We start from the raw sequence: 24,218 nt of genomic DNA on the forward strand, positions 1-24,218 counted from the left end.
AGAAAGGGTACTAATAGGAAGGATCTGCTGCTTGTGTAGTTTGCTTACTGAAGGCTTTTATATCCCTGCCTCCACTGTCTGCTCAGGGTAATAGAGATACGATTAATGTGTTAACTGATCCCCTTGACATTAATGCAATGTAATCAGCTCCAAGCTACGCAAGCAGCTGAGCCAGGCTTCATGTAACAGCATTTCTGTTGAAAAGATGAGGCAACTGTGCCGGGAAGGTCACATCTAGCTCTGATAAAGGAACATGGAGTCTGTGTCTCTGTGTGCGCGTGTCATGAAACTTCTATAACTAGGAAGAAGATGCTAACGTGCAAAAGTCAACAAACTATAAATGCTGCAAAGAATTTCTAGCAGAGTGAGATAAATCGATAACGGAAGGTGGAGGCCGAGAGGAACATATTATGCCAAAGGGAAAAGGAAGATATAAATTTGTAGTTTGTGGACGTTGGGCAGTTTCACACCGTATGTGCTTTTAAAACCTGTCGCTGTGCAATAAGAATGTAATGAATTGAAAATTGTTCAAATGCAAAGGATGAGTCAAGAACTTAATTCCAACAATGCTATGAATAAAGCACTAACAGTCATAATAACAAATAAAACAAGTGATCTTGTTGAATATAAATAACTATTTGATTCACAAACTGTAATGATAACCATACCTCTTGTAAAACATCTGTTAAGAAGGCTTTTCTCAATTCCGGCGTTAAAATCTTCTCTAGAACAATGGACAGTTGTGAAGAAAAATCTTGATTCTACAGAATCACAGAATTGTTATGGTACAGAAAGAGAGCATTCATCTCATTGTGTCTGCCCTGGTCCTCTGAATGAGTATTATGACTCAGTGCCATTCTCTTGCCTTTACCCCAGAATCCTGAATATTGTTTCAATTTAAATAATCATCTCATGCCCTTGTGTACGCCTTGTTGAACCACCACACTTTCAGGCAGATGTTCCAAACCCTAACTATTCATTGGGCAAGTAGTTTTTTTCTCTCTCTCATTACCTTGCAAGTTACCTCATTTATCTGTGCCCTCTAATTCTCTCATTCTTTTTCTGAAAGGGAAGCATTTGTCCCTATCCTCTCTGTACAACCTCTGTAATTTTGAAAACATAGTCAAATGTTCTCTTAGACTTCTCCTCTCTAAGAAAAACAGTCCTATTTCTCCAATTTATCCTCTGAACTGAAGTTTATCAACTGATAAATTCTGAACCATTCTTCGAAACCTTTCTCACATTCTTTCCAAATGCATTCACATCTTTCTTACAGTCTGGTGCCAGAACTGTAGATTGCAGTGTCCAATATAAGTTCAGTGTACTCTAGGCCCTATTAATAAGGTCTAGTATAGTGTATTTTTAATAACTATTCCTTCTACCTGTCTTTACATCAATAGTAACTTGGGCACACACACACACACACACACACACACACACACACACACACGTCTATCTGCTACCGCACACCCTTTACGGTGTTGCCCTTTATCTTGTACCATATCCCCATGATACTTCTACCACACAGGCACTCCTACAGCCAAAATGAATTTGGACAATTCTGCTCCTGGGAGCAGAACCAGTCTAAGAACTGGATTCCAGTACAGAGTTCACAGTCAGTGCAAATCCATCTCCAAACCCCAATCTGCCTCTAAATAAATGGCCTACACAGCTAATGGTTAACCACACAAGTGTACTATCAATGGTCATTTCCAACAAGAGAGAATCTAACGATCTCCCCTCAATGACATGCTGTCAGTGAATCCTCACCATCTAATTCCTCTGGGTTACTATTGATCTGAAAATTAACCGGATCAACTCTTAAGTAGTGTGAGCACAGGAGGATGTCAGAGGCTGTGATTGTTTAGCCTCCTGGCTCTTCAAAATTTGCCCACCATCTAAAAGGCACAAGTCGCCTCTGGAATGCTCTTCGTTTCCCTGGACGAATGCAGGTCCAACCATGGTCCAGAATTTCAACGTCATCCTGGACAAAGCAGCTCCTTTGACTGGTGGCACATCCACCACCTCAAACATATACCTTTTCCACCACATTTGGATTATGGTACTGTGTGTACTATAGCAACTCGCCAAGGATCTTTCAAAAGCATTTGAAAAACACCAACTAGAAGAGTAGTATGAATATGTCTGAGAAGTTGAGTGAGTTATTGCTGTGTAAGCGCCACTTAATAGCACTGTTGACGATAACTTCCATGATGGTCAAAAACAGGCTAATGGATGATAATCAGCTGGATTGGACTTTGCCTGTTTTTGTTTTGTGGATAGGGCAATTTTCCACATTGTTTTGTAGATGCCAGTGTTGTTGCTGCACTGGAACAGCTTGTTTAGGGATTGCAACTCGTTCTGGCATGCTAGTCTTCGGTGCTGTTGTTGGAATGTTGTCAGGATTCATAGCCTTTATAGTATTCAATGACTTTGGCTATTTCTTGCTGTCACATAATGTGAACTAAATTGGCTAAAGATTGGCATCTGTTATGTTGAGGACCTTTAGAAGGAGGCCAGGATGGATCGTGCGCTCGGCAATTCTGCTTGAAAGTTCTGGTCTTTTGCATTGCTATGCTAGATTCCCTGTCATTGAGGACGGGGATATTTGCAGGGCCATGTGTACTGATTTAATTGCTCCCTACCATTCATGACTGGAAGTAGTAAAACTGCAGAACTTTGATCTTCTCCATTTGTTGTGGGATCATTTAGCTTTATCAATTGCATGGCTTCATCTGCTGTTTGGCTTGCAAATGGTCCTGTGCTGTATGTTGAAGCAGCTTTTTTTAAGGAATGCTCGGCGCTGCTCCTGACATGGCCTCTTCATTGCTTCACTGCTCTCTTCGTTGAACCCCTGGCTTCATGATGATAGAGTAAGGGGATATTCCAGGCCATGAAGTTACTATTTGTATTTGAGTGCAATTCTGCTGCTGTGTATGGCCCACTGTGTCATGGATACCCAGATCTGTTTGAAGTCCATGCCATTTAGCGCAGTGGTACTGCTATTGATGACCTATGAAACTTTTTGATCTTAGGATTGTGTGGCGATTACTCCTACCTGTATTGTCCTGCACAAATGTATCTGACAGGTAGGTTGGTGAGAGTGAGGTTCCTTAATTATCTGCTGCAGGCCCAACTTTGCAAAGGTACCCTCAGGACTTGGCCAGTAGTAGAGATACTAAGCTTTCTGATTATGGATATTGAGGCCCCTCAACCATTCTGTGCCCTTGCCATCCTCACTGCTTTCCCCAAACTGTGCTCAACATGGAAGAGTGCTGATTCATCAGGTATAGGAGGGTAGTATGTGGTAGGAAGCAGGTAATCTCCTTGCCCATGTTAGACCACATGGAGCCTAGAGTCAATGGCAGAGACTCCTAGGGGACCTTCTCCCATCTATGATCATCTGTCCTTCTGTTGAGACAGGACATACTCAGGGATGGTGATGGTGTTGTCTGGATCATTGACTGTAAGGTATGACCTGATGAATATTTTATTGGTGCAAGATAAAATTCCGCTGACAGAAGCTTAACTCTGAAATACATCAGTCATTAGGAATGTTAATTAGTACAGTTGCATAGAATACAGATAGCAGCATGAATTTCTGCATGTTTGAAGTCTCATTATTTTTAAACAACAGGGATTTGTTCAGTTTTTTTTCCACAGCAGTTCACCCCCTGATGGTAGAATGCTTTTCATTTAGGGTTGCCTGTCGGGGAGCTTGAGCCGAACAACAATTCAACTGCAATTAAATTCCATGCCAACACAGTATTTTTCTTTAGCAGCCAGGCATACCAATCCCTATCTTGCAAAGTTAAGGAAAGAATTAAAAGAATTCTCTATCACTCTTGCTTTCTCCACTTTTTAGTGGTCATGGTCAGATAGATCTCTCTTTATGTGGGCAGGTTTGAGGTATCGGCATATATTATCAGTAAGAGAAAAGGATGGTGACTGTTTGTAGAAACCCCCACAGTGTGGAAGCACGCCAAGGCAAGTCCACACTAACCCTCTGAAGGGCATCCCACCCTCCCTCGCCCCCCTCCCCCAATCCCTGTAACCCTGCATTACCCATAGATAACCCACCTAGCCTGCATATCCCTGGACACTATGGGCAATTTAACATGGTCAATCCACCAAATCTGCACATGATTGGACTGTGGGAGGAAACCGGAGCACCTGGAGGGAACCCATGCAGACACTGGGAGAACATGCAAACTCCACACAGACAGTCACCCGAGGGTGGAATCAAACCCGGGCCCTGGCGCTGTGAGGCAGCAGCTAACCACTGAGCCAGCGTGCTGCCCCATTGGTTCAAAGCTGTTGACTTGGGGGCTTAACCCATTACAAGGAGCCCATTAGATTTTGTATTAGATATTATAGTTTAAGGAGGGGGGAGGATGTTCATCCAGCATTATTATCCTGTAGTGATTGTGGGACTTTTAATGTCTAATATCTATTTAGTGCATATGTAATACGTAACTTCCAGTTCAAGAAAGAACAAATCTATACATCCACCAAGAAAAACAAGAGCATGAATGTCTTGAGAATGCCATTCCTGTCAGATTTCCTTCCAATTTGCACACTTGTCCAGACTTGAATACAAATTGCCAGTGTCCTATCATTGCTCAGACTGTACCCAGAAGTACTAGCCTAATATTGTGGGATGTTCTTCAGCACAAGGTCTACAGTGGTTCAAGGAGCAGGTCAATTGTCATCACCTTCGGAGACATGGACCTGGGCAATAATGTAACCTTGCCAATGTCACCCATCTCCTGCAAACAATTTTTGTTTAGAAAAGCTGTCTGCCACAGCATGATCAAAAATAACCTGGAGCTGGCACACAGTATTACACTTTGTAATCTTTATAGTATGTAATAGATCCTTTGGTTCAATGACGTTAACCATGTACTTTTCTGTTGATGTTGCTGTATAGGTTTTCTCCCAATACAGCACAGTAAGTAAGCAGGAGAGAAAGGAAAACGTTGTGTAGCCAAAAGGGAGAAAGTACCTCATCAACATGTTCTATGTGACCCCAGAGTGGTGTGAGAATTGGATGAGATTTTGGAGCTAATTATGTCCTTTTGCATCGTTGCTATTTCCCTGCCTGGTTGCCTTAGGGTGGTACTTGCTGATTTGCTACATAGCAGAGCACTGTGCTTGCGAACTGTAGCATGAAAACTTTGGGGGCAGGAAGAAAGTTATAAAAGAAACACCTGACATTTATGCATGATAGATTTTCCCACCTGTCAGCTATTTATCAAAATGCTTTACAGGCATTTAAATAGTTTTGAAGCAAAGCCCTTGTTGTAATCTTGGAAACATTTACTGTTGATTTATGCACAGCATGCCCCAACAAACAACACTGATAATTGAGCTTTTTTTTCATGTAATGTTGACTCAAGAATTAAATATTGGCAAGACACCAAGGAGAACACCCTTGGTCATCTTCGAAATAGTACTATGAATTTTTTTAATGTTCACCTGGGGAAGACAGACGGTCTACTTTTTTAGGCAGAAGATGGCACCTCCAACAATGCAGGTCTTTAATAGTATTGGAGTGTCAGCCTTGATTATTGTACTGCAGCCCAGGGTGGAATGCCAACCCACAGCCTTGTGGCTCAGGGGCAAAAGTGCTCCCAACTGAGCTACAGCTGGCAGCAAATTGTTCCAATCTGCTCCTGAGTGGTCTCTTATCCTCCGCCTTCCGTTAACCTCAGCTTGCCTGTAGTTTACTCTATACAATCCAGCTTGCCCACCACATTTGTTTACTCTACATTGACCAGTAATGACTCCCAAACCCTCAAGATTGAAATTCTCAACCTTGTGTTTAAATCTCTTCCTGCCCGTTTGTCAAATGCAACAAATTACTTCACTGTCTACTTTCCATTCTTCTGACTCCAGTCTCTTATATAATCCCCCCTCTCCATCTCTCCCTGTCTCCCTTTTTATAATTCATCTTTTTGAACAGACCCTCGTTACCTCTCAAATAAAGCAAAATACTGTGGGTGCTAGCAATCTAATATAAAAATAGATACAATGAGTATAAAATGCTGGAGATCTCAGCAGGCCTGGCAACATCTATAGAGAGAGAGAGAGAGAAAAACGTTTCAATTTCCTAATGCCTTTTTTATAAGCTTTCTTGGGAGACTTTTCTACATTAAGGCAATTGTGGTCATAAGCAGGGGAGAAAAGAGAATATGATGTGGAACGTGGGAAAGATTGAAGGGTCGGCCTAGCAAGAAAGAGCCTACTTGTCATGATCAGAACAAATGATGCATCATTGTGAAAGGTGTTGAGCAAGGGAAACAAACTGTCTCTGTGTCAGACCTACTCTTTTGTACTAAGCAGTGAGGGAATCATACAGACCACACATTTTGCCCCCTTCCCCCCCACCCACCTCCAGTTTTCATTTAATTATCTTTTAGCTGACTCCGGTCAGGGACAACAAAATTGGCCTGTAACAGTGTTAGTTTGAATGCTGTTTGTGTGAGGTTCAAGGTTTCGGTGGCTCAGATAGTTGTGGTTGAAAGTTTCTGATAAACTTAGCATGTGAGCTAACTGCACTTCTCTTCAGTAATGACAGGACAATGTATTAAAGTCATGCCACAGAACTTTTCACTGAGGTTTGTGAAAGTCTCTTTGCCTGCAGAAGACAAACCATGACCAAGACCTTCTGAAAGGTGTATTGGAAATGAGGGGTGAGAATATCAGCTCCTAGATCAGGACTGCATAGCCGGGACAATTCTCAGCTCCACTAACCTGAACAAGTAAAGGTGCTCCAGAAAGTCGAAGTTTTGTTCTGGGATTGGGGATATTGTTGTGTCTTAGGTGAGTTGTATCTTACCAACCCTGGAAATTATGGAGGTGGCCCATGCAAAGGCCGTCTCAGTCCTCCAGCTCTTGAATAAAGAAGAAAATAACCCTCACAACCTCAACCCCCACCATCCCTACCCTGTGCTCCATCTATTTAATCCCCATTGTTTCTCAACTCTTCATGTCATGTATGCTCCCTTTCTAGCTCCAATGGCCTCCAATATACCTTCCATGCTAAGGAATGTATGTCCAACAGTCCTTTACAGCCCCTCTGTAAAATTAGTACCAACTCATGCCAAACCATACCCATTAGTCACTATGCTTTTCGTTTATCTTCCATGCCAACCTACCCAATATATACCATGAGCAAACCTCCAGATGAACGCTAAGATTAAATAAAGTTCTTGAGCATCTTTTGAAGAATTGAGTACGTCTTTTTTTAAAACCAAACTCGGAGTCATGAAATAAATTGCAGCATCCAACTTTCTTAATACTGAAACCCTTGTAAGAACTAGCATCTGTATTCATAGTCCCCATTCAAATATCTTATGGGCACTTGGAGCTGCCAATCAAAATGAATTGATAGGCACCCACTGATAATTAAAAGATTATAACATCAGTCAAGCAGCAGTAACTTTGTAATAATAGATTTGTGATTGGCATATGCCAACATATAGAGTGGAAGAGCAAACATTGATTGAATCACAGCAGACAAATATTTGAAAGATAATTAAAGTTGTAAGGGACTGAAATGACTTCATAGCTTCAATAACCTTGATAGTTCCAATGAGTTTATGTACTTTTGCATTTACTTTTAACAATCTCAAAGAGTGCCTGACCTCTCCCAAAGATGTCCCAGAAACATACCTAAAAAGGTATCTTGCCTTTCCAAAGGAGTACCCTGCATCTCCAATAGGTGTAGACTTCCTTCCAGATGTAAAGTGCAGATGTTTCAGAAATCCTGCTAGCAAATTAGATATGACTGAAGGCAGCCACACTTTTTAATATGTGCAGCTGCTCCTGCAAATGTGCAAATTTCGACCTGTTACCCTTTTATCCCCCTCCAGCCCACCACACCCCCACGTGAATGGCCAAGGTTGAGTTTGGAGTTGGGAATATGGATTCATGCCTCTAGTGTCATTTTTACTAAAACTAGAAAGGCTTTCCATCAGTGTAAAATTTCAGGCCTGTTTCTGGAGACCCGTGAGGTTGCTGGACAGGATAGTCAAGAAGGGGTACTTTTTCTTTAATTGGCAGAGCAGTGAGGTTATGACAGAACTGTAAACAGTATCAGTTGGTCCTGCTGTCTACCCAATTTCATGGACCTGGTACTCATCATAAGCTAGACAACGAGGTGCAGGGCTGGATGAACACAGCAGGCCAAGCAGCATCATAGGAGCAGAAAGGCTGATGTTTCAGGCCTAGACCCTTCATCAGAAAAGGGGGAGGGGAAGGGCGTTCTGAAATAAATAGGGAGAGAGTGGGAAGCGGATAGAAGATGGATAGAGGAGAGGATAGGTGGAGAGGAAACAAACTGGTCGAAGAGGCGGGGATGGAGCCAGTAAAGGTGAGTGTAGGTAGGGAGGTAGGGAGGGGATAGGTCAGTCCAGGGAGGACAGACACATCAAGGGGGTGGGATGAGGTTAGTAGGTGGGAGATGGGGGTGGGGCTTGAGGTGGGAGGAGGGGATAGGTGGGAGGAAGAACAGGTTAGGGCGGCGGGGACGAGCTGGACACTTCCGCCATCTGCATCCAACACAACATCCTCTGACACTTCCGCCATCTGCAATCCGACTCCACCACCAAAGACATCTTTCCCTCCCCACCCTTATCTGCATTCCGGAGGGACAACTCTCTCCGTGACTCCTTTGTCCGCTCCACACTCCCCTCCAGCCCCACCACACCCGGCACTTTTCCCTGCAACCGCAGTAAGTGCTACACCTGCCCCCATACCTCCTCCCTCACCCCCATCCCAGGCCCCAAGAAGACTTTCCACATCAAGCAGATGTTCACCTGCACATCTGCCAATGTGGTATACTGCATCCGCTGTACCCGGTGTGGCTTCCTCTGCATCGGGGAAACCAAGCGGAAACTCGGGGACCGCTTTGCAGAACACCTACGCTCGGTTCGCAACAAACAACTGCACCTCCCAGTCACGAACCATTTCAACTCCCCCTCCCATTCCTCAGACGACATGTCCATCCTGGGCCTCCTGCAGTGCCACAACGATGCCACCCGAAGGTTGCAGGAACACCAACTCATATTCCGCTTGGGAACCCTGCAGCCCAATGGTATCAATGTGGATTTCACAAGCTTCAAAATCTCCCCTCCCCCTACCGCATCCCAAAACCAGTCCAGCTCGTCCCTGCCTCCCTAACCTGTTCTTCCTCCTACCTATCCCCTCCTCCCACCTCAAGCCGCACCCCCATCTCCTACCGACTAACCTCATCCCGCCCCCTTGACCTGTCCGTCCTCCCTGGACTGACCCATCTCCTCCCTAACTCCCCACCTACACTCACCTTTACTGGCCCCATCCCCGCCTCTTCGACCTGTTTGTTTCCTCTCCACCTATCCTCTCCTCTATCCATCTTCTATCCGCTTCCCACTCTCTCCCTATTTATTTCAGAACCCCCTTCCCCTCCCCCTTTTCTGATGAAGGGTCTAGGCCCGAAACGTCAGCCTCTCTGCTCCTATGATGCTGCTTGGCCTGCTGTGTTCATCCAGCCCTGCACCTTGTTGTCTCCGATTCTCCAGCATCTGCAGTTCCTACTATCCCTCACTCATCATAAGCTTACCTGCCTTTACTCGCCATTTAGGTTCATGATCAGGCATCGGTGTCTGTGGAATAATATCTCAACTAAGAATCAGCCGCCACATAAATGTATTGAATAAATAGCTAGAAAATTGCGTAGAGTTCTAGGCCTCACATCACAGCTTGGATGTGATTTCACTAGAGAGGGTACAGGAAGATGGCCAAGAATGGAGAATAGTCACTGTGAGCATGGATTAGTTAGACTGGATTTGTTTTCCTTGTAACACAGGTGCAAGATATCAAAAGGTGCCTTTAATTAAAGTGTGTAACATTGAGGAGCCTGGATAGAATGGATAGGAAGAACCTAATTCTGTTAACTGAAACGTCATGGTATAAATTCAAAGTCATAGATGGAAGGATTGGAGAAGAGTTGAGTAACTCTATTCATCTAGAGGGCATTGACGGGTTGGAATCCCTTACTTGAATGGATAATGGAGGCAGCAATCCTAGTTTTTATTTGAAAAACACTTGGAAAAGTGGGCGAGATGGTGGGTCGGTGGTTAGCACTGTAGCCTCACAGTGCCAGGGACCTGGGTTCGATTCCAGCCTCAGACAACTGTCTGTGTGGAAATTGCACATTCTCTCCGTGTCTGCGTGGGTTTCCTCTGGGTGCTCCGGTTTCCTCCCACAGTCCAAAGATGTGCAGGCTAGGTGGATTGGCCATGCTAAATTGCCCGTAGCGTTCAGGGGTGTGTGGGTTATACGGGGATGGGTCAGGGTGGGATGCTCCAAGGGTCGGTGTGGACTTGTCGGGTCAAAGGGCATGTTTCCACACTGTAGGGATTCTAAGTATTTGAGCTGCTGTAATCAAGAGGACTGCAGGCCAAGGAATCAGGTCACCGGGTAGAAATCAGGGCAGGGACCTTGGCATATTACAGAGTGCCTGTAACCCAGCTAAACTAGCACAGACTGAGGCTCCAGCTTGAGATCTGTGTGGCTGAGTTGCATGATGAATGCTAGATGTCCTAGCTAAGCCACCGATAAATCATCATTACACATCAAGATTTTGGCGTTTGTTAGGAAGTATTGAGAAATTTTCTGACCCAAAAAACCAAGTACATTTCAAAATAACCCACTCGAAGTTGGAAAGTGTTGTAAGTTCCTGTAACTATACCAACACATTCAGTCTTTGGTGAGGTGTCAGGTGAACAAATGCCTCTCTGTTACAACCAGATGTGGAAGTTATGGGGCTTGCTCATTATCCTAAGATCTTTCTTCAAAACACCACAAAATGATTTTTTTTATTTTTCATTTGTTCTTTGTTTGATGTCCAATTGGTTGCTGAGTGTTTTCAATGGACCAAGATTCTAAAAGAGCACTGAAATGTAGTCATCAATAACTGAGTTTCTTCATCCAATGTGTAACTGAGGCGTGTAAACCAGAGCAGTATAACCTAACACACTTTAGTCAGCAAGTGCCGTCACATCATAGAAATCATAGAATCCCTGCAAGTGCGGAAGCCATTCAGCCTGTCAGGTCCACACCGACCCTCTGAACAGCACCCTACCCAGACTCACAGCCATACCCTATCCCTGTAGCCCTGCATTTCCCATGGCCAATCCAAGTAGTCTGCACACCCCTGGACACTAGGCGGCAATTTATCATGGCCAATCTACCCTAACCTGCACACCTTTGAATTGTGGGAGGAAACCCACACAGCCACAGGGAGAATGTGCAAACTCCACACAGCCAGTAGATATAAACAGTGTGGAGCTGGAGGAACACAGCAGGCCAGGCAGCATCAGAGGAGCAGGAAAGTTGACGTTTCGGGTCATTTCTGAAGAAGGGTCCCGACCCGAAACGTCAACTTTCCTGCTCCTCTGATGCCGCCTGGCCTGCTATGTTCCTCCAGCTCCACACTGTGTTATCTCTGACTCCAGCATCTGCAGTTCTTACTATCTCACACAGACGATTGAACCTGGGTCCCTGGCGCTGTAAGGCAGCAGTGCTGTGCACTGAGCTACTGCACTGCTCGTAAACTGAACCCATTAAATTCCATGTCATGTTGTGGGCTGACAAGAAGATTTAGCAATTAAATTTTTGCTCTGCATTGTACCTGTATGCGCAATTGAAACTTCAGATTTGAAGTGATGATTTGTTGGAATTGTTTTTTAAATTCCAACTATTATGTCAGAAAAAAACCCCAGGAAATTGTTTTGAGTAAAGTGCTCCTTACCAGTGAGCTCAACATTCAAAATGAAATGTTGCTTCATCAATGGGAGCACAAAGGGCACAGGAGATGACCATTGCGTCTGTGCCAGATGAAAAGACGACTCCCACATTTCTGCTGTTTAGTATCTCTATAGCTTGTGACACTTCAATGCCTTTTCAGTACTTTTTAAATGGAATACAGGATCTGCCTGTACCACCTTTCCAAGCAGTCAGTTCAACATCCTCAGCACCCTGTGAATGAAAAGCTGTGCCTCAAGTAGGTCAGGAAATCAATGGCGATAGATGAGCAGAGCGAAGATAGAAAGCTAACTTTAAACAATTAGACAGGAGTGAATAGTCAGTAATGTGCCCGTTACCACTGTCTGCCGAGACCAGGAACCAAGTGATTGTGTGTCCACTCCTAGGATGCTGTGGGAGGGAAGGAAATGAATGCTGGGAATGGATGCAGACCCAAAAGCCTTCACTTTTGGTCTGAAGTGCAAATGGTTGGCGTGCGTGAAGGAGGCAGGGAAGTAATTAGCAGTATGGTTTAGATTTTGAGGAGAGTTTTAGTATGGGCTTAGGAAAATTCAAGTCTGCAAGAGTGCGCTTGATCCAGAAGGGCTTGCTATCATTGGTAAAATGAAGAGGAGGAGAGACACAAATTGTCACTCAGTACTCACTTGGATGAAAGGCTGCACGTAATAGAGTATAATCCATCAGGGAGCTTATATAGGTCAGTGTGGACTGGGGTGTGCACAGGATCTGGACTTTCTGTAGGATTGGATGTCAAGGGCAGACAGCAGAAATTTGGATAAAATAGGAGTTATTGTAGGATAATACTTTGTTTAAATCAGGCATGACAGTGAGGAAATGTTTGTTTTTGTACTGATTTGAATTAAGTAAGCCTAATAATAACTTGTGTTCTGTATATTTACCAGCTGTCCATGAAAGAAAGCAGTTTACCCACTTATTTCTAACTCTGTGTATTTTTGCCAAGTTTCTGCTCAGTCCACCTTTGCAGGGTTTGGAAAAGCATGTGAGGCATGGGTGAAAAGCACAGTATTTGAGTTGTATGTCAAGAAGAGGATGTGTTGATTTATACCGTGTGTTATACTATAGTAAAAGTAAATACTGGACAATGAGCGTGAACTCCAGAACATAAGGGAGAGAGGATCCACACACAGGAGCTCTTGATGCTGCTGATTTTGAAAACCATTCTACACTTTTAATATTTTCCATTCTGACTCGGAGCTTTTCAGTCCACTACCCACAATCTCCTGGCTTGACCAAGTTGATGCAAGGGACAGTCTTTGTTTTGGGGCATGTGAGACAGCAATCAATGGAGTGAGAGCAGTAACAAAGGAGGAAATGTTTACTTATGTAACCTTTTTTCTAATACTACCCATTGGAAAGATTCTGAAGTTTCTACTGCTGAGAAAAGAATTTGAGTCTCTGCATGTACTTTACATGTGAGACAATTTCAACATGGCACTGACTGTGTTTTGGCACTCTGTCTAACTCTGGCACTCATACTGGCAGGTGGACACTGAAGACCAGTAGATGACCACCATGAGGAGATAGTACAGAGAAGCCCAAACTAATCCATACCTGTTGACCACTGCCTAACAGCTCATTCAGATACAGGAGCCCACTCCTCTGTCTTCTTCCTGGTCCTTATTTTGCAATCTATTCACAAAGCAGTGGAAGCTTCTGAAAATTGCATTCCTGGTACACATTACATAAGTTCAGGATTTCCTTTTGTTTTTGTCTCTTCATTTGCGGTTTACCAGTCGCTAAAGGGCTGGTGATCTTTGTTTTGCCATGGACCTGTTAAATGTTGGAGAAGATTTCCAATGTTCAAGGCTGGGTTAATTTTCCTACTGCTGGCAACGTTCATTCCCAACCTTCTGAAACATCTCCAGTGTTGCTTGGAACATCCAAGTGAACCATTTTGTTCTTTGAACATGAAAACAACATCATTTTAGTTGGTCTTTACATTTTCTCCTTTCTCTCTTTTTTTTTGAGAAGTATCGTTTATTTTGAATTGAGAATGCCCAAGTGCTGACTGTGAAAATTTCTAGCATGCCATGCGATCTTTGCAGGTTGACCAATGAGCCTGATACATTCAGAGACTATGGTTTATCACAGCTTTGGGTTTGTGTGCTGGAGCTGTGACATTGGCTTCTGAGATACATGAAATTGAAGTTTTAGCTCCTATTGAGAAATCAATTAAGTTAGCCTCAAGTAAGCAGGTGTAGGTTTGCCAAAATTCAGTTTCGTGTCTGCTGAATCGCACATTCTGACCCCATAGCATTTGTCAGAACTGAAATCAACTTCGAAAGCGTGGTATTTATGCGTCTGACAGTGGTTGGGATTGGGGAAAGAGTGAGTGGAATACACGAAGACAGTGCAGACAGAAGTTAACAAAAGACAGGCCAACAAGGGGATTTCTGCTGATAAACTGACCAGGAGATAAGTGCTGAAGACTGCTAATGAGAAATGTACATTCTTGAAAATTTACATTTGTTACCCAGTGCTACACCCTAAGTCCTGTTTTATATGGGTTGCACCCAGCACAGTCAATCCATTTGTAACCATTCACACCTCTCATTAGCACCCCACTCAGCATTATCTCCCTGTCAGTTTATCATCAGCAATCCCTTTGTTTGCCTCTCCTATCCTTTCTCGCTCTCTCTCTCGTGCTCGCTCTCTCTCTCTCCCAGCCCTGTTTCCATGTACTTAGTTCACTTCTTCCCTGATACCACCCTTTTCCAGCTTCTTTCAGTTCTTACGACTGGTCACTGCAATCCAAACATTAACTCTCTTTCTTTCTGTATAGATGTTGCCAGACCTGTTGATTTTTCTCCAGGACTTTTTGTTTTTATTTCAGATTTCCAGCATGTGCAGTCTATGTCCTACTGTTTTTCTATATGAGAGATGGCAAGAACTGGAGATGCTGGAGTCAGAGTCAATACAGTGTGGAGGAACACAGCAGGCCAGGCAACATCAGAAGAGCAGGAAAGTCAACATTTTGGGTTTACATCTTTCATCAGGACTCGTACAACATTATGAATCAATGGAGGGGGGGATGTTGCAGTCCTTGAAGTAGGAGGACATCTGGGATGTCTGGGAGTGGAACGCTCCATCTTGGGTGTAGATATGGCAGAGGTGGAGGAATTGAGAGTAAGGGATTGCATTCTTGTAGGAGGGTGGGTGAGAAAAGGTGTAGTCAAGTTAGCTGTGGGAATTGGTGGGTTTGAAATAGATGTTGGTGCTAAAACAGTTGCGGAGATGGAAATGGAGAGACCCAGGAAGGAGAGGGAGGTATCGGAGATGGTCCAGGTGAACTTGAGATTGCGGTGAAAGTGTTAGTAAAGTTGACGAACTGTTCAAGCTCCTTGTGGGAGCATGAGGCAGCACCGATATAGTTAATGATGTAGCGGAGGAAGAGGTGAGGGATGGTGCCAGTGTAACTGCGGAAGAGGGACTGTTCCACGTATCCTATGAGGATACAGGCATTGCTCAGACCCATACGGATGCCCACAACCACCCCTTTAGTCTGTAGGAAGTGGGAGGAGTTAAAGGAAAAGTTGTTGAGGATGAGGGCAAGTTCAGCCAAGTGGATGAGTGTGTCGGTGGAGGGGACTGGATGGACCTGCAGGAGAGGAAGAAAGGGAGGGCGTTTAGGCTATTCATGTGGGGGATACAGGTGTAGAGAGACTGAATGTCCACGTTGAAGATGAGGTGTTGGGGGCCAGGGAATCGGAAGTTTTAGGAGGAGGTGGAGGGGGGTGGTGTCCTGGACGTAGGTGGGGAGTTCCTGGACCACGGGGGAGAAAATGGAGTGGAGATAAGTTCAGTGGGGCAGGAGCAGGCAGAGACAATGGGCTGGCCAGGGCAGTCGGGTTTATGGATTTTGGGAAGGAGATAGAAACGGGTGGTGTAGGGTTGGGGAATGATGAGATTGGAGGCTGTGGTTGGGAGGTCACCTGAGGTGATGAGGTTAGTGATGGTTTGGTGGTCAGGGGTGGGGTCATAATTGAGGGGGACGTTAGAAGGAGGTGTCAGAGAGTTGGCACCTGGCCTCTGCAATGTAGAGGTCAGTACGCCATACCACTACCTCACCACCCTCCACCCCCTTATCAGCGGGTTTGATGGTGAGGTTGGCGTTGGAGCAGAGAGCTGTGTGTTCCGTGGAAGAGAGGTTGGAATGAGTGAGACGGGTGGAGAGATTCAGGTGATTGAGAGTCCTGATGAAGGGTGTAAACCTGAAACGTCGACTTTCCTGCTCCTCTGATGCTGCCTGACCTGCTGTGTTTTTCTATATCATGTGCTGGTACTTCAGAACACTTAGAAACCATGAGTTAGGGCATATAGTATGAGCAGTCTTAACCCCAACACAGAACACAAGGCACAGGATGTAAGCTAGTGGGAAGGGAGATTAAGAAACAAATGTTGAGAGGAAGCAATTTTATATAACAATCATAAAGCAGAGAGAAAATTGAAGTGAGAAGACATGTACAAACCTAACTAACCACACAAAATCTAGGCTGAGTTATCAGGGGATTTAAAGTGAACCCAGCACCAACCTTATAATTAAAGCACCAAACCATTTCCAGCAAAGGAGACAGTCATTTGGTCAAATCTGCTAAATCATTCTGGAAAGTTCCATAATGTGTAGTCATAATACTAAGAGTGAGCACATTCCCACTGTTAATTCTCCAAATCATCTTTCCTTACAGATTCTCTATGATAGTCCTAAGGCACGACGAGAAATCGATATGCATTGGAGAGCCTCCAGCACCCTCCACATTGTCCAAATCATCAATGTCTATGAGAACATGCACCATGGAAAGCGCTGTCTCCTGATAGTGATGGAATGGTGAGTGAAAATCCAAGGGGAAGTGACAAGGTTTGCGAGAACAATAAAATAACAATGTTGTAAAGTGTAGGAGAGAAAATATGGTAAAGAACGAATTATACTGGGAGATCGGGGGAAGGGGAAATTGCTGGGATGAAATTGGCAGCTTGGAGTTATGTCCACAGGCTCGCTTCAATTCTTGGTTAACCTTGTTTTCTAGCTTTTATATCATATCCCTTAGCAACACCTTCCAGAAGCACAAACAGCATCACCTTCCATGTGCTTTGATAACCCTTGGCCTCCTCAGTCAATTCCATAACTAAGACCTGTACCAGGTGGCATTTCTCCGTTTTGATGTTGACAAATTACAAGCAGCATTCTTTTCAGAAGAGGAAACTTCTGTCCAATGATACTTAAAATACAAGTCAGAGCTTTTAAATTATAATCGGATTGTTTAAACTGTGGTCAGACTGCATCATGAATACTGTGTCCAGGTCTTGGTATAAAAACAAAGAAGGCATTTGATTGTTGGATTGTCCCTAGTTTTCACCCGTTTTGTGGGTTAAAGGTACAAGTCCATAACCAGCATTTCGCACTTGGCTGGCTCCATAGTGGGGATAGGCACGTCATAGCCCCCTAAACTCATCCTGGAGTCCGGCTGCTTTCCAGGGTCTTTTGGTTCATGACACCTTAGGTGTCTGGATAAGGGAACCGTTTGAAAGGTTGTCTCCAAAAAATCTTACCTGTGTCACCTCCATGTCAAGCTGTGCCCACCCAACCTCAGTACAATGGCTCGTCTTACCCTTCATGCCAAGTTATGCTCCTTCAGGCACCTGCCATGATCCCTCGTAAACTGCATGCTAAGCAATGACACTTCCACATCTATTCACTCACTACACAATGTAGAGCCAATGAACTTTATAGTAAAACAGAATGTGTGAAATAATTTTAAAAGAAATCTGTTGTTCATGCGTAACTTCCTTTAAATAAAACTTTTTTTTTCTCACTTGCATGTTTATAGGGCTACACCCATACAGACCCTTTTAACATTTCAATTAAAGAAATTGCAAGCACTAGAAACTTTACCTGTGTAAATAAACATTGTGCAATTAACAGTATTTTCTGAGCAAGAAATGGATCATTTCCAAGTGGCAGCCAGTGACTGGTGGATATCACAGGGATCTGTGTTTGGACTTCAACTTATGTTAATTATTTGGATGTGGGATTTAATATAATATCTCCCAAATTGCAGATGAGACAAAGCTGAGTGGGAGGGTGAACTAAGGATGCAGAGGTGCTTCAGTGTGATTTTTAGACAAGTTGTGTGATTTTAGACAAACACACGGCAGATTATGTTTCATGTGGGTAACTGAGAGACCATCCACTTTTTGGTAGCAAAAACAGGAAGGCAGATTATTGAATCGTGACTGATCAGGAGAGGGGGAGGTGCAACAGAACCTGGATGTCCTTGTACACCAGTCGCTGAAAGTAGGCATGTGGGTGCAGTGGGTTGTGATGAAGGTAAATGATATGTTGGCCTTCACTGCAAGAACATTTGAGTGCAGGAGCAGGGAGGTCTTGCTGCAATTATACAGGGCCTTGATGAGACCATACCTGGAGTATTGTGTGCAGTTCTGATCTTCTTCTCTGAGGAAGGATGTTCTGTCTATGGAGGTTTACCAGACTGATTGCTAGAATGGAAGGACTGGCGTATGACAAGAGATCGAGTCGGTTAGGATTATACTCACTGGAGTTTAGAAAGTTGGAGGTGGGGGTGATCTTATAGAAACCTATAAAATTCTAACAGGACTGGCCAGAGTAAATGCAGGAAGCATGTTCCTGATAACTGCAGATTTCAGAATCCGAGGTCACAATCTAAGGATACCGGGTAGGTCATTTGGGATTGAGATGAGGGGAATTTGTTCAGCCAGAGAGTGGTGAGCCTGTGGAATTCTTTGCCAGAGAAAGTGGCCAAAGCAATATTTTCCAGCAGGAGTTAGATCCAATTCTTGGGGATAAAGGGATCAAAGGATAAGTCATTGAAAGTAAGAACAGGGTACTAATTTGTATGAATGATCATATTGAATGGCCGAGCAGACTTGAAGGGCAGAATGGCCTACTCCTGCTCGTATTTTCTGTCTTTTTATGTTAAGAGCCATCGGACAAGGTGTGGTTTCTCTGTGGTGTAACTGTCTCAACAGAGTATTGGGTGTCTGGCCTCTCATCCAGCATTCTTGATGAAGAATGTAAGAGGGATGGAGGAGAAGACCATGTGCTGTTACAGTTATCAATGTGCTCATGTTATAGGTTACGTTGTGCACTCTGCTTCAACTTTGTTCCTGCAGGAACCAAAAACCCAATTACCTGCTGTTTTATAGGGACCTTCATGCACATCACACCTCCCCAAACCTTTTAATTTTCCTGTCTATAGTTTTACCAGGCTTTCTAGAGAATGTGCGAAGCTACATGTTATACAGCATAGTTGAAGTGTAAGCTGGGTGATTGACATAAATATACATTCATTTGTCAGTACTTTTTTGGCAGTCAAAGTTGGAGTGAATTTCCACAAACTTTTTCCAATTAACCGGCATAACTTTGGTAGGAACCATAGAGACCATATGCTGGCCCTAGAGGGAATGAAGAGTAGTTTATCAAAATTTTACTGGAACTGTGGTGTTAAATTACATGGAATGCTGATATATACCAGTGTGGTATTCCCCTGGAGTTTAAAAGGACTAAGATTTCAAGATATTAAAGACAACAGATATGGTGAAGACAGAAACTTCTTCCATTGGTTGGGAAGTATTAGACTAGGGCCATAGTCAAAAATTAGAGCCAGATCTTTCCTGAGTGAAATTAGGAAACATTTATACACACAAAGGTTGGTGAAACTTGGGAACTCTGTTTTGTAAATTCTAATTGATGCTAGATCAATTCTAACTTTAAGGGTCCTTCTGAAGAAGGGTCCTGATCCGAAACGTCAGCTTTCCTGCTCCTCTGATGCTGCCTGGCCTGCTGTGTTCATCCAGCTCCACACTGTATTATCCTTGAGAGTCCAAATGTCTGTCTTCTTGAACATAAATGAACAGTTTAAAGCACAACTGTTTATAAATTGATATGCTCAACAACTTTTTTTCTGTGACTTTGGACATTCATTGTCACCACTGTTATCATACAGTCTGCTGATTTGTATTCAACCATAAATAGTTTGCGCCTATTTTCCAGTAAACAATTTAAGCCTTCCTTTGATGCCTTGTAATCAAACCTAACTGGCTTACTCGCAGACAGATTCCAAAACCACTCATAGAATCCCCTTCCTTTTGCCTTAAATTTAATCACACAGTCCCAAAACACAGTGAACCAAAAAACCCATCTGGTTCACTAATGTCCTTTAGGGAGGGAAACTGCCATCCTTGCGGGGAGGCAATGGCCTACTGGTATTATCGCTGGACTGTTAATCCAGAGACCCCAGTAATGTCCTGTTCACCTGGGTTCGAATCCCGCCACGGCAGATGGTGGAATTTGAATTCAATTAAAATCTGGAGTTAAGGATCTAATGATGATCATAAATCCATTGCTGATTGTTGGGAAAAATCCATCTGGTTCACTTATGTCCTTTAGGGAAGGAAACTTCCTGACCTGGCCTACATGTGGCTCACAGCAATGTGGTTGACTGCCCTCTGAGCAATAAATGCTGGCCTAGCCAATGACACCCTCATCCCGTGAATGAATAAATTTTTAAAAAATTCCAACAACAGAATTTTGCTGATAAAGGAGATAAAGGATAAAGATGGGGTTATGGATTAGTTATGAGTTAATTGAATGAAAGGACGTGCTGAAGGACATGGCATCTGTGTTCCTGTAGGGAAAGCATCTAAATGATGTGGGTCACATTCTTGAGGATTTTTGTGCTTATCCATGCAGCTGTGGTGGTTGTTCAAGAGAATCCCCGTAAAAATGTAACCCCTGCTGATTCTTGTTGGATGTGGTCATCCAGTGCGGCTTTGTGGGTGGAGTTAAGAAAGAAGGGGAAGGTGACGTTATTGGGGTTTTACTATAGGCCCCCAAATAGTCAACGGGAATTAGAGGAACAAATGTGCAGAGAAATTGTGGAGACTTGCAGGAGCAATAGGGTTGTCATAGTGGGGGATTTTAATTTTCCTAACATAGACTGGGACTGCCATAGTGTTAAGGGCTTAGACGGGGTGGAACTTGTTAAATGTGTTCAGGAAAGTTTCCTCAAGCAATATGTAGAGGGCTCTACCCGGGAAGGGCCAAAACTTGAGCTACTGTTGGGAAATAGGGCAGGAAAGGTGACTGAGGTTACAGTGGGAGAGCACTTTGGGACCAGTGACCACAGTTCTATTAATTTTCAAAATAGTTATGGAGAGGGACAAAACTGGCCCACAGGTTCAAGTTCTAAATTGGGGCAAGGTGAATTTTGATGGAATTAGACAGGAGTTTGCAGGGGTTGACTGGAGTAGTTTGTTTGCAGGCAAAGGGACCTCTGGCAAGTGGGAGGCCTTTAAAAGTGTGATACCTAGAGTTCAATGTCTATATGTTCCTGTGAGGGTGAAGGGCAAGGTTGGCAGGAGTAGGGAACCCTGGATGACAAGAGATATTGAGGCTTTGACCAGAAAAAAGAAGGAGGCATGGCTCAGGAACAGGCAGCTGGGATCGAGGGAATCCCTAGAGGTATATAGGGGATACAGGAGTTTACTGTATGTGGCATGAGATAACTTTGGCTGAGAAGATTAGGGTGAATTGAAAGAGATTCTTTAAGTACATTAAAGGAAAAAGAATAACTAGAGACAGAATAGGACCCCTCAAGGACCAAAGTGGAACTGCAGGAGATGGGCAAGGTCCTCAATGAATATTTCTCCCCTGTGTTTGCCATAGAGAGAGACATGAAGACTTGGGAACTTGAGGAAGTTACTGGCGATATCTTGGAGTCAGTCCATATCACAGAGGAGGTGTTGGAAGTATTAGAATGTAAGAAGGTGGATAAATCTCCTGGTACTGATCAGATATATCCAAGAACTCTGCAAGAGGCTAGAGAAAAAATTGTGAGGGCCCTGGCTGATGTATTTGCATCACCGTTAGCCATGGGTGAGGTCCCGGAAGATTGGAGGATGGCGAATGTTGTGCCCTTATTCTAGGAGGGCTGCAGAAAAACCCTGGGAATTATAGACCAGTAAGCCTTACATTTGTGGTAGGTAAGTTATTTGAGAAGATTCTGAGGGATAAGATATACATGCATTTGGAAAGACAGGGTTTGATTAGCAGTAGTCAGCATGGTTTCGTGCGTGGGAGATCATGCCTCACAAGTTTGTTAGAGTTCTTTGAAGTGACCAGGAAGATTGATGAGGGCAGGGTAGTAGACGTAGTCTATATGGATTCCAGTAAGGCCTTTGATAAGGTTCCACATGGTAGGCTGCTCTGGAAGGTTAGATTGCATGGAATCCAGGGAGAGCTGGAAAATTGGACACACAGTTGGCCTGATGGTAGGAAGCAGAGTGTAATAGTGGAAGAAGTTTGTTGGACTGGAGGCCTGTGACTAGTGGTGTACCTCAGGGTTTGATGCTGGGCCCATTGCTGTTTGTTATCTATATCAATGATTTGGATGAGAATGTACAAGGCACGATTGGCAAGTTTGCAAATGACACTAAAATAAGTGGTATAGTGGACTGTGAGGAAGATTATCAGAAATTGCGACAGGATCTTGATCAGACGGGGAAGTGGGCCGAAAAATGGCAAATGGAATTTAATATAGATAAGTGTGAGGTGTTGCATTTTGGAAAATCAAATCAAGGTAGGAATTTTATGGTGAGTGTTAGGGCCTTGAGTGTAGTGGAACAGAGGAAACTTGGAGTTCAGGTGCACGGTTCTGTGAAAGTGGAGTCACAGGTAGACAGGGCAGTGAACAGGCTTTTGGCACACTGGCCTTCATCAGGCAGGGCATTGAGTACAGAAGCTGAGAAGTTATGTAGCAGGTGTACAGGACGTTGGTGAGGCCGCACTTGGAGTATTTTATTCAATTTTGGTCACGTTGCTATAGGAAGGATGTTATTAAACTGGAAGGAGTGCAGGAGGAATTTACAAGGATGTTGCCAGGATTCAAGGGACTGAGCTATAGGGAGAGGTTGGACAAGCTAGGAGTTTTTTCTTTAGAGCGTAGGAGATTGAGGGGCGATCTTAGAAGTGTATAAGACCATGAGAGGCATGGATAGGGCAAATGCGCTCAGTCATTTTCTCCAGAGTTAGGGAATCGAGGACTAGAGGGCATCAGTTTAAGGTGAAAGGGGAAAGAATACATGGGAACCTGAGGGGCAACTTTTTTACACAGAGGGTGGGACGCATATGGAATAAGCTGCCAGCGGAAGTGGTTGAGGCGGGTACATTAACAACATTTAAAAGGCATTTGGCTGAATACATGGATTGGAAAAGTTTAGAAGGATATGGGCCAAGTACAGGGAAATGGGGTTAGTGTGGATGGACATTTTGGACCAGTTTAGGTCGAAGGGCCTGTCTTTCTGCTTGGGGACTCTATGACTCTATAAGTGCAGCAGACCTCTAACACCTCAGTTGAATGTCACTCTTCATATGGTAATCACATTATTCGACTATGGTAGGCATCATCATTTGTCCAGTGCCAAGGGGAGAAGGATAACTGAACAGTGACCAGAAATAAGGACCCTTAAGGTATTTCCTATACCTAGTGGCTGCTTGATGGTGTTCATATTTTTTTGTTTTAAAATAAGTAATTTTATAACGTCTTTATCAATGTAATTGAGATGAATTTATCTCTGGTTAACCTAGTTAAGGACTTTGAATGGGACAGGATATTTTCTATTGTTCTGTATCTCTGTTGTCACACATCTGTTAGGATAGGAAGCCATGAAATAATTTTGAGTATAAAATGCAGAGGTCAAATCCTCTGGGTAATTGCCAAGCCCATCGCTAACCCTACCATTTCTCTCTTGCTCTCTGACTGCTATCGCTCCCTAACAGTATGGAAGGAGGTGAATTGTTCAGCAGGATCCATGATCGAGGTGATCAGGCATTTACCGAGAGGGGTAAGTCGTGAGGCGCAAGATTCAAAATAGTTTTACTGTTGTCCTGAACACAATCCGTGACCTTCCCTCATTGCCAGACAATCAACAGGGGAATTAACTGTGGGTATAAATATCGCACATATGTCAGTCAAACTCAAGGGCGCAGTTCTAGTTACCTCATCGTAGGAGGAATCTTGTAGCTCTTTCAAGGAAGCAGAGACGAATCGCCAATTCCATATCCGGATTTTATATTATCAGAAAAGGCTGGGGCAGTTTTGTTTGTTTTAAAGCAAGGTGATCTTGGTGTCCAAGGTAATGAAAGGAAAGATGCAAAACATAGAGGCAAATTGTTCACTGCACTGGGGGCGTCTGCATCAAATACCACAGGATAGATGTCAGGTGTAAAGAATAGCACCAGATTGAGCCCTTTTTTTTGTAAACAAAGAATCATATATCCGTATAGAAAGATACTGAATCAGAGATAGTAGGAACTGCAGATGCTGGAGAATCCGAGACAACAAGGTGCA

At 43.8% G+C, this 24,218-nt stretch overlaps 1 protein-coding gene across 1 annotated transcript in view; it reads left to right on the forward strand.

Annotated features, from left to right (window-relative positions):
* Positions 1 to 24,218, forward strand: part of LOC109937784 (MAP kinase-activated protein kinase 2-like) — a 110,280-nt gene that overhangs the window by 56,550 nt on the left and 29,512 nt on the right. Inside the window, exons 2-3 of the mRNA XM_048606526.1 lie at positions 16,518 to 16,657; positions 23,648 to 23,712. Coding sequence (XP_048462483.1) covers positions 16,518 to 16,657; positions 23,648 to 23,712 — 205 coding nt within the window. The remainder of the gene's footprint in view (positions 1 to 16,517; positions 16,658 to 23,647; positions 23,713 to 24,218) is intronic.

This window comes from Rhincodon typus, chromosome 16 (genome assembly GCF_021869965.1).
Source record: "Rhincodon typus isolate 14 chromosome 16, sRhiTyp1.1, whole genome shotgun sequence".
NCBI lineage: Eukaryota > Metazoa > Chordata > Chondrichthyes > Orectolobiformes > Rhincodontidae > Rhincodon > Rhincodon typus.